The sequence below is a fragment of the Gymnodraco acuticeps genome, unplaced genomic scaffold, assembly GCF_902827175.1.
Source record: "Gymnodraco acuticeps unplaced genomic scaffold, fGymAcu1.1, whole genome shotgun sequence".
In the NCBI taxonomy this organism is placed as follows: domain Eukaryota; kingdom Metazoa; phylum Chordata; class Actinopteri; order Perciformes; family Bathydraconidae; genus Gymnodraco; species Gymnodraco acuticeps.
The window spans coordinates 101,683-112,506 of NW_022990484.1; the positions used below are offsets into that span (position 1 = coordinate 101,683).

At 45.2% G+C, this 10,824-nt stretch overlaps 1 protein-coding gene across 1 annotated transcript; it reads left to right on the forward strand.

Moving 5' to 3' along the window:
- Nucleotides 1–166: 166 nt before the first annotated feature.
- LOC117552681 lies at nt 167–2,160 on the forward strand. Its single transcript, XM_034226259.1, has 7 exons — nt 167–283; nt 393–457; nt 597–775; nt 1,168–1,382; nt 1,595–1,659; nt 1,749–1,897; nt 1,991–2,160. The coding sequence occupies exons 1-7, from the start codon at nt 200–202 to the stop codon at nt 2,074–2,076; spliced, it is 843 nt and encodes a 280-aa protein (XP_034082150.1). The 5' UTR covers nt 167–199; the 3' UTR covers nt 2,077–2,160.
- The last annotated feature ends 8,664 nt before the right edge of the window (nt 2,161–10,824 follow it).

Consider the following 10,824-nt stretch of genomic DNA (forward strand, 5'->3'; position numbering starts at 1 on the left):
CCAACCTACAACTACTGCTGTACCTACAACTGCAGCACCTACGACTGCTGCACCCACAACTGCTGCACCTCCAACTGCTTCACCTACAACTGCAACACTTACAACTGCTGTACCTACAACTGCTTCACCCGCAACTGCAGCACCTACTACTGCTTCACCTACGACTGCTTCTGCTCCAACGTACGTCATCACAGCAGCCATGGAGGGTGAACCATTTATTGATGCTTATAATGACAACACAAGCCCAGAATACAAAGAGTTAGAAACACGACTTCTATCAACGGTGAATGTTTTTTTGTTATATCACCTCGATTTGAGTATCTCTGAATTTGTATTTTAAGTATATTGTGACAAAAGTGACTAAAATTCTTTCAATGTTGCTTTTTTTGCAGTGTTCTAAGATATACAAAGCCAAATATGGAAACAGATTTTCCCAATGCAAGTTGAAAAAGCTCAGGTAAAAAAGGTTTCCGGATTTGGGTCTCACAAAGACAAATTATTTAGTGTTGATAGTGACACATGTAAATCAGACGACACAAGGCTGGAGTCTTTCATATCATAATTGTTCTCTTTTTTCGTTTGATGTTATAAAACAGAGCTTTAGCAGTAAGGGAGACCGGAACTGAAGCAGAAATGGGAGTTGTGTTCAACAGCACTACTCCTCTTGCAGATCTCCCACAGAATAATGAAGTGGGTCAAACCTTAGTAGAAGCTGTGAATAATACCAACAGTACCTTCGACGTGAGCATAAGTCCTGATTCAGTCAAAGTTGAATGTAAGTAAACACAACACAATGTTTCTCTCCAATACGTTTCTAAACCATTTTGAATAACATTTGCTGTGCATGCTTGGTTTATAAATAGTTTACTAACAAAAGTACGTAGCCAAGGACAAAATATAGGTAAAGACAAAATTAATGAACACTATGCTTTTCAGTTTGGAGTTGTGTATTGTTTAATGTCACATCTTGTAAATAAATTGTTATTTGTTGCAAGAATACTTTTTCCTATGAAACTTCAGAACAAATATAATGTTGTCATCCCTTCATCATTGATCTTATTTCTGTAAAACTGGCACCAGGGTTTTACCTAAAAAAAACAAACATAAATCGTCATGGTTTGGGCATTGATACATATTAACATAATGTTTATATGTCTGTTTTTACAGCAGGTCCAGTCCCAACTACAACTACAGCACCTACAACTGCTAAACCTAAAACGGCAGCACCTATAACTGCACGACCTGCAACTGCAGCACCTACTACTATAGCCCTTATAACAAAAAGGGTGACTTTCAGATCTGTCCTAGATACATTTACCAATGACTTGCTGAATCCATCTTCTGCTGCTTATAAAGGTCGAGCTACAATGATAAATACTCAGGTAAGTTTACCCCTATTAATAAAATCTGCTGGGACATCTACGGCAATATTGAATCAGAGAGCTAAAGCGCCCTCTCAAAATATGAGAAGCCTACTCCACAGTTACCACACAATGATTATTAATTATTCATTGATGAAAGACCAATAAAGATCAAGTCAAATAAATGAGTAAAGCTCTAAATTCCAATGCAATTTTGTTTTGTGTTTCTACAGCTTACACCTGTTTTCCAAAAGATATTCCCTTTGTCGTTCAAATCACTAGATGTTGTTTCATTCAGGTAATTTTTTTAAACTATTAAAGTTTTATAATAAAGAGTAGGATCCTGTGTCTGATATTTCAAACAATATTGTGTTTCTCTTTCTGCAGTAACGGATCAATCATCAATGTCATTGATGTTTCATTTGGAAGCACATCTGCTCCTAATAGCACTCAGATTGCGAACGCTTTGATCAACGCAGCTTCAACAGTCGTTGGATTCGACATTGAAGGCAGCTCCATTGGCGTAAATGGCATATGTAAGTAAATACTGAGTGCTACTTAATAAAATAAAAATAAAATTCTACTTTTTGTTGATTTAATGTTTTGTTTCTTTTTGTTCTCATTTACAGCTTCCAGTGGAGTAAGACAGGAGATCAGCCTTGTCACCGCATCCTGCCTCTGTCTGTTGTCATGGATACTATCAAACCAGCAATAGCTTTAGGGCTGTTGTTACAATTTTAATTTTAATCACTAAATGACTTCCATCACTGGAATGAAAAATGATTCATGGTGAAATACTCTGTTGGTTAAAAAGGATTCATGATTTCTTCAGTCTTGTTCAGCTTCAGATGAACTTGATTTAAAATGTGACTTTGAGTAACGCGTCCATTCAATCATCATTAGACCAATAGGCAGACATGTAACATTATCCCATGAATGTAAAAATAATTGCACTAATAATGTACAAATTAATCTTCACTGATCAATTTGCTATAAGAATATTTAATTTTGTGACAGTAACTAATGCTATCTTGTTTAAGTTTAGAAAAAATGTCATAGATTAAAATGAAAAAACACATCATCCATTTAAAGTATAAATTATGTATAATAATGTACAAATACAGCCTAATATCACAAATCAGCTTCAGGGGGCTTTACAATCTATGCAGCCTATATGAAACCCTCTGTTCGTATAACCCTAAAAAAAACTAACCCAAACTCAACAAACGAAGGACAAATAGAAGAAACCTCAGGAAAAGGCTACAGTATGGAGGGATCCCTCTCCAAGAACAGAAAAAAACAACCCTAAACCAATGCAGAGCTTTATAATCATTGTACACAAATACATGTCTAAACAATTCAATGTCAATCTTTTTATTTATGAAATGTATTTTTGTAAAATGTCTTGTTTGTATATATTCTGTCCGAAGATTTACAGAATACAAAATCTCTAAAAGAAGTGTATTTGTCTTTTGTGTGTTATTTATCAATTTTCATAGGTAGTGTATAAGTGTATGTTATCAGGTTTAATGTCAGGACCCTACATAAAATACCAGTGATGTCAATTCAATTCAAAACCTTATCCAGGTAAAATCCCATTGAGATCAATGATCTCTTTTTCAAGGGAGACCTGCAGCAGTAGGTTCCACAAGAAGACATAAAAACATAAACAACAGAACAACAAAAGGACATCATACAGCAAAATGTACAGGGATTACAATTTACATATCTAACCACATGTACAGGTACCAACAGCATCTGATTTTGTAGCATCCAACTGAGCTTTAAAAATATGTAGTGGTAATTTTCCATTCTTTTTGCAGACTGTTCCATGTTAGTGGAGCTGCACATCTAAAAGCTTTCTTCCCTAAGACAGTCCTAGCACTTGGCACATTTAATAAAACCACAGGATGCGATCTCAGGCAATAAGTACTTTCAATTCGCAGAGAGATCAGGGAGCAGATATAAGATCGTAGTTTATCCAACATGGCTTTGTAAATGAAAAAGTACCAGTGACTGAGCCTCCGTACAGTAAGTGATGGCAAAACCGCCTTGGTATACAGTGTACAGTGATGCGTAAGTGCTTTACAATTTGTCAAAAATCTCAGTGCACTGTGATACGCAGCATCTAACTTGCTCAGGTAATTGGCAGGTGCATTCATATATAACAAATCACCATAATCCAGCACAGGTAAAAAGGTCACAGTGACTAGCCTTTTCCTGGCCTCAAGCGAGAAACAGGACTTATTTCTGTAAAAGAAACCTAGCCTAACCCTCAGCTTTTTAAGCAGGTTATTTACATGAAATTTAAAAGTGAGACAGTCATCAAGCCAGATACCCAAGTATTTGTAACAGGTAACCACTTCAAGTTGTATTCCTTGCGTAGTTACAATATCCAAAGCAGTCTCTGGTGTATTTTTAGCTTTAGCTTTAGAAAAGAGCATTACCTTGGTTCTATTTCGTCCCTACTGACCGCCAGAGGCGGTGCTTTAAGCACTGGATATGTCCATCGCGCGCATGCGCAGCTCGAGTACCAATAACAACAAAGTCACCTGTGACCCACGTGAGACCGGCTATATCAGCCGGTGTCGTCAGAGGATCTGTTCCTTTCATCTTCTCGCTGCGCGAGAGTACCGTGGCTACATTTTTGTAGCCTACAGCGTTCAGGTTTGAACGTTTGATCTGAGGGATTGCTCTGCAAGCAGCTGGCAGCGTGCAGCTTCGCGACTGACAGTCGGAGCTACGGGTCGTTAAGGCGTCCTCCAGGAGCTGTGGCCGGCTGTGCGCTGTGCAGAGCCTCGACAGACAGGTTTGTGTCAGCTTGTTGCTGGTGATGGCTGTGTCCCCGCACCCTCTCCCAGCCAAGTTGTCCTGATTGCCGTCTTATTTTTTGTTTGGCTTAGACTTTCTGGTGACCACAGTGTTCCCGCTTCCTCTCCCATAAAGTTGCCCTTATGCTCTTTTGAAAGTTCTGCTTGTGGCGCTGTGCCCGAGCTATCATTAGCATTTGAGTCCCAGCTTTGGCTGTGTCCCTCATTCAATTTAGTATGGAAAGCCCAGAGTGTCATATTTTAAACCCGTTTTTCGTTTAGATGCAGAGAGTAAGGTAAGTACTTTCTATTTCTTAGAAGCTATTATCTGGTCTTAACATTTGTGTTCTGACTTGGTCGCTTGATTGTTAGCAGCAGCCGCTTGGCTAACACCTTGCTGTTAAGCTTAATTATTAACTCAGCCGGTGAGGGCAGTGCTCCCGCTCCCGGTAACATAGGGTTTGATTGCAGTAGTGCTAGATCGTTGTATTACTGCTCCTAGTACTATAGCACTAGGATGATACGTAGAGAACATCTTCACTGCGGGTGCTGTGTGCTCCGCATGTGCGGTTACTACTGTAACCATGGCCTACGGTTCTATACGGTCTGTTCTCTTTATTAGAAGCTAATTATCTGGTCTTAACATTGTGTTCTGACTTGGTTGCTTGGTTGTTAGCAGCAGCTGCTTGGCTAACACCTTGCATGTACTGTTAAGCTTCATTATTTAACTTTAGCTGTACACAACTGAAGTGTCAGTTGTGTACAGCTGTACTGAAGTACAACAAAAATACATCTGCTATGCGCAACCATATGAAGATGAAACACCCGCTGCCGACAGCTAGCACTAGCAGTAATGCTAGCACCAGTGAGCAACGGACCGGCGTCAGCACAGGACAGAGGCAGACGAGCAGCAAAAAAACGGGTCTACAGTGATGCGGATGATGAGCTACGGGTTTACTGCCAGCGGACACCGCATATCCCCACAATGGATAACCCACTGGAGTGGTGGGCAGAAAACGTGCACCGCATCCCCCGTTTAGCCAAGCTTTCGAGGAGCTATTCCAGCCACAGGCACCCCGAGTGAGAGGGTTTTTTCCCTGGCAGGCAACACTGTCACCCGAAAGCGGTCAAGCCTCCTTCCCTCACATGTCGACCAAAAATCTGGAAAGGTGGACGTTATCGTGGAGGACAGCGAGTAAAGTGTTGCGCAATGCGCTGTTGCGCACTGGATTTACGTGGCATTTCAGTAAACAGAGTTTTTTGCTGTCGATTTTGGTGAGTCCAGTTACTGTTTGTTATTTACTAAGTCCAGTTACTGTTTGTTATTTACTAAGTCCAGTTACTGTTTGTTATTTACTCAGCCATGTAACACAAATTAAAATGCAGTGTTTAATGTAACTGTATGAGTTCCGATATAAAATACAGTTGTACACCTCTCTTTGTGTGTCTTTATTATGACGTAACGACTAGTCGACTAGTCGACTGCTATTTTGAAAAACGTGTCGACTAGTAAATATTGGTAGTTGTGAAACCCCTATTGCGTGTACTGTTAAGCTTCTTTATTTTACCCAGCTAGGTGAAGGCAGTGCTCTCGCTCCCGCTCCCTCTGCCGGTAATGCGGATGTAGCTACATCCCTTTTTCTGTTCGGCGAGTAGTAGCACCGCTCTACTCTTCCCGTTCAGCAGCTAGCTGGTGAAGGCTGTGCTCCCGCACCCGCTCCCGGTTACGCTGCATCTGGCATTCGTCTCTAACTCAACCAGTGAAGGCAGTGTTCTCGCCCCCGCTCCTGGTAGACGCTGAACTGCCTCGCTTTTCCGTTAAGCAGGTAGCCGGTGAAGGCTGTGTTCCCGCACCCGCTCCCGGTTACGCTGCATCTGGCGTTCGTCTCTAACTCAACCAGTGAAGGCAGTTCTCACACCCGCTCCTGGTAGACGCCAAACTGCCTCGTTTTTCCGTTAAGCAGGTAGCCGGTGAAGGCTGTGTTCCCGCTCCTGGTTACGCTGCATCTGGCATTCGTCTCTAACTCAACCAGTGAAGGTAGTGTTTTCGCCCCCGCTCCTGGTAGACGCTGAACTGCCTTGTTTTTCTGTTAAGCAGGTAGCTGGTGAAGGCTGTGTTCCCGCACCCGCTCCCGGTTACGCTGCATCTGGCATTCGTCTCTAACTCAACCAGTGAAGGCAGTGTTCTCGCCCCCGCTCCTGGTAGACGCGGAACTGCCTTGTTTCTCCGTTAAGCAGGTAGCTGGTGAAGGCTGTGTTCCCACACCCGCTCCCGGTTACGCTGCATCTGGCATTCGTCTCTAACTCAACCAGTGAAGGCAGTGTTCTCGCCCCCGCTCCTGGTAGGCACTGAACTGCCTTGTCTTTCCGTTAAGCAGGTAGCTGGTGAAGGCTGTGTTCCCGCACCCCGGTTACGCTGCATCTGGCATTCGTCTCTAACTCAGCCGGCAGTGTTCTCGCCCCCGCTCCTGGTAAATGCTGAACTGCCGTGTTTATTAATCTAGCCAGGTGAAGGCAGTGCTCTCGCTCCCGCTCCCTCTGCCGGTAACGTGGGTGTAATTACATCCCTCTTTCTGTTCGGCGAGTAGCAGCAACGCTCTACTCTTTCCATTAAGCAGGTAGCTGGTGAAGGCTGTGGTCTCTCACCCGCTCCCGGCTACGCTTCATCTTGCTACCTACAGAATGGCTCATTCATGTAGCGCCTGTATGGCTTCTCTTGAGCCCGAGGACGGCCACGACCGCCTCTGGTGGTCAGTGGGGACGAAATTCGAGCATCTGAGGGAGGTTCTCACGGTAAACGCCTGCATGAGCTGTAGCTGCATGCCTCGGGCGCTCAAAGTGGCTAGAATCACTGAGGTGGAACGTCTGGCAGCAGCCAACAGACACCGCTATGTGTGCTCCCCCCAATAGAAGGACTAGAAACACGCTGTCCTCTAAAGTGGATCGGCTAGCTGCCGATAGGGGCATGATGAAGTCGCCTCTTGGCCCTTCAGCCTGGGCCCGGTGTAGGGTCTGCTAGCGGCAGCTCTGGCCCAAGAGTTGTCCGTCCTTCTGTCCAAGGACGCAATCAAGCCAGTAAGACCCTCTGCTTAGCCCAGGGGGTTCTACTCGCGTACTTTCTCGTGAGCAAGAAAGTCAGCGGATTTCGCCCGATCTTGGACCTCAGAGGAATCAACAGATTCCTGAAGGTGCTGCCATTCTATATGCTGACCACTGCATATGCACAGGTGGAGTGGTTCTCAACCGTGGACTTGAGGGATGCCTACTTCCACGTGGGCCGGGCAAGATGGTGCCTTATATTCAGTTCCTCCGGCCCTTGGGCAGACTGGCAGCTGCCTCGGCCGCTGGGCCCTTAGGCCCGCTGTCGTTGCGCCCCATGCAGATGTGGCTGAACAGCCTTCACTTGGACACCAAGTGGCACAGGCACAGGGAAGTCAGGGTGTCGCAGCATTGCCTCCACTCTCTGCCACGCTGGAGGGGCAGGGCCTATCTCCATCCCGCCAGGAGACCATCACCATAGGTGCATGTCTCTCAGGGTGGGGTGCAGTGCGGCAGGGCAGGACCGTTCAGGGTCAGCGGTCTGCCCAGGAGAGTGCGCGCCAGGTCAACGTGCTAGAGCTTCGGGCTGTGCAGATTGCACTCACGCACTTTCTACCCTAACTGGGGGGCAAGAATGTGCGTGTTCCTTGGGGACAGCATGTACGTTGTTGCTTAGACAACAGTCCCTTCTAGATAGTGGACGTTCTCACTCCACTCTGAATTTATGTGGCTGCGATTTCTGCCCGACATGTTCGGGTCGACGGCGCCACGGCGGGGTGCCACAGGTCGGTGTCCCACTTTATGAGAGGGGCTTTGGCGGCGTCCCCCTAGCACCCCGAGGGCTCCGCCTTGGGACCTGCCCCTGCTGCCGGATGCCCTATCATCTCCTCCCTTCGAGCTCCTGGCCCAGGTGGGGCTTAGGTGGCTGCCCGCGAAGGCAGCATTTCTGCTTGCCATAGCCTCAGGGAAGCGAGTCGGGGAGTTGCATGTCCTCTCCATAAACAATACATGCCCGAGGTGGGACTCTCAGGCGTTGCCCTTTGGGCAAATGTGGCATTCCTGCCCGGGGTCCTTCCACAAACCCACTTCAATCAGCCTGCCCAGCTGGCACGATTTGACATTCAGGAGTACGGCACGTCGAAGTTGCTGTGCCCTGGGGGTGCCCAAAGGGCGTATATCAAGGCTACTGCCTGTATACGGCAGTAGGAGCAACTCGTGATTTTGCCATGGCGGCACTAAAGGAGGTTATGCCCTCTAACCAGTGGCTGCCACACTGGGTTGTCGATACCATCTCACAGGCTTACGGGGCCAGTGGTCGCCCCCTGCCATCAGGTTGAGATGCCACTCTACAAGGAGCATCTCAACATCTTGGGCTGCCCTGAGGGTGGTGCCCCTGGAGACCATCTGCGCCGCGGCATCGTGGGCGTCTTCTGGCACATTCTCCAGTTGTCATCAGGTCAATGTCGCCACTCCCCATTCTTTGGGCGTGGTCCTTTTGCCGAGCTCCGCTGCTTCCAGTGGTGAGCAAGGGCTTGGATTCTTCATGACATTGTTGGTATAAGTCATCCAGTGCTTAAAGCACCGCCTCTGGCGGTCAGTAGGGACGAAATAGAACGATAGTTACGGCTGTAACTACGGTTCTATGAGTCCCGGATGACCGCCAGAGTTCCCTGTCACTCAGAATTCTTGTGTGCTCGCGAGAAGATTCTGGGAACAGATCCTCTGACGACACCGGCTGATATAGCCGGTCTCACGTGGGTCACAGGTGACTTTGTTGTAATTGGTACTCGAGCTGCGCATGCGCGCGATGGACATATCCAGTGCTTAAAGCACCGCCTCTGGCGGTCATCCGGGACTGATAGAACCGTAGTTACAGCCGTAACTATCGTTTTATCCACATTTAAAAGAAACTTAAGCTCAGAGAGCTGAGCCTGAATAATGTTAAAAACAGCCTGTAATTTAACAACAGCCTCGTTAATCGAGGGATCTGCACAGTACATAACGGTATCGTCCGCATAAAATGTACGGTTGCTCCTTCGACATTTTCAAATAAACTATTAATATAGATAGAGAATAATAGTGGACCTAAAACTGAACCTTGTGGTACACCATTAGTGATGTTTAACCACTCAGAAGACAGCCCATCAAACTGAACACATTGGGACCTTTCAGAGAGGTAGTTCACAAACCACCCCACTGCATGGCTGGATATGCCAATACTGACCAGCCTTTGCTTCAAAATGCGATGATCGACGGTATCAAAAGCTTTGGATAGGTCAACAAATAGAGCTGCACAACTCTGCTTATTATCTAAAATACTCGTAATATCATTTACCACTTTCATTGTGGCAGTGATGGTGCTTTGTTGCTTTCTGAAGCCTGACTGATGTTTAGACAGGATGTCATTGTTACATTAAAAACACCTTTACCTGTTCACTCACTAGGCGTTCAAGAACCTTGGCCAGAACTGACAATTAAGAGATGGGTCTATAATTGTTTAATAAGGTGGCCTCCCCTCCTTTTAGTAGTGGCAGGACATATGCTGACTTCCATACTTTTGGGATTTTGTTCGTGCTGAGAGAGAGGTTAAAAAGAGTAGTAAGAGGTGGAGCAATAAAATCTGCAGCTATCTTTAAAAAGAATGGTTCTACGTTGTCCGGACCAGCCGGCTTTTTAGGATCTAGCTTGGTTAAGACTTCACGAACAACATCAACAGTAAAAGGAGTAAAATTGAAAGGGTTTTCCAGACCACATTGTTCTGAGTCACCGACTGTGGTGTTCACAGAAGCAGAATTAGAAACAGAATGAAACAGAGAGCCACAGGACACAAAATGCTCATTAAAACAATTTAGTATGGTGGCCCTGTCCGATATAGAGCCAGATACTGTGGTAAGGCACGGAGGTAGCTCATTACGGATATCACCGGTGGATATCGATTTTATGGCTTTCCAGAATTTTCTAGGGTTGTTCAGGTTCTTTGTGGTAACTGACAGATAATACTTAGATTTAGCACTTTTGACATGTGAAGTGAAGCTATTTCTTAGCTGCCTAAAACGCAGCCATTCTACCTCTGAGCCTGATTTCCTAGCCTTTGCCCAGGCCTTGTTTCTCTCATGTAGGAGAATAGATAATTCAGCAGAAAACCAATGATTGTCTCGTCCCTTCACTCTAAATTTACACAGGGGTGCATGTCTATCTATAATTTCCATAAAACCAAGATAAAAATAAGACCATGCAGTCTCAACATCAGCACACAAATCGATTTTTCCCCAATCAAACCCAAACAGATCATGTACAAACCCCGGCTCCACATAATGTTTTATGTCTCTCTTGATGATAATACGAGGTTTAACCTTTTGGACTTTTGTGTCCCTAATTGTGGCTACAACACAGTGGTCACTTAGATCATTCGCAAATACTCCAACAGCTAAGTATTTATAGGGAATATTAGTTAAAATATGATCAATTAGGGAGGATTTATTTGGGGACTTAATATTAGGGTGAGTAGGACTGTCAACAATCTGAGTAACATTTAAAGACAGTAATAACAACAACAAAACCAGGCATCTTTTCCTCTTAAGCGACACACATTGTCATCTACTTTAGAATCACCG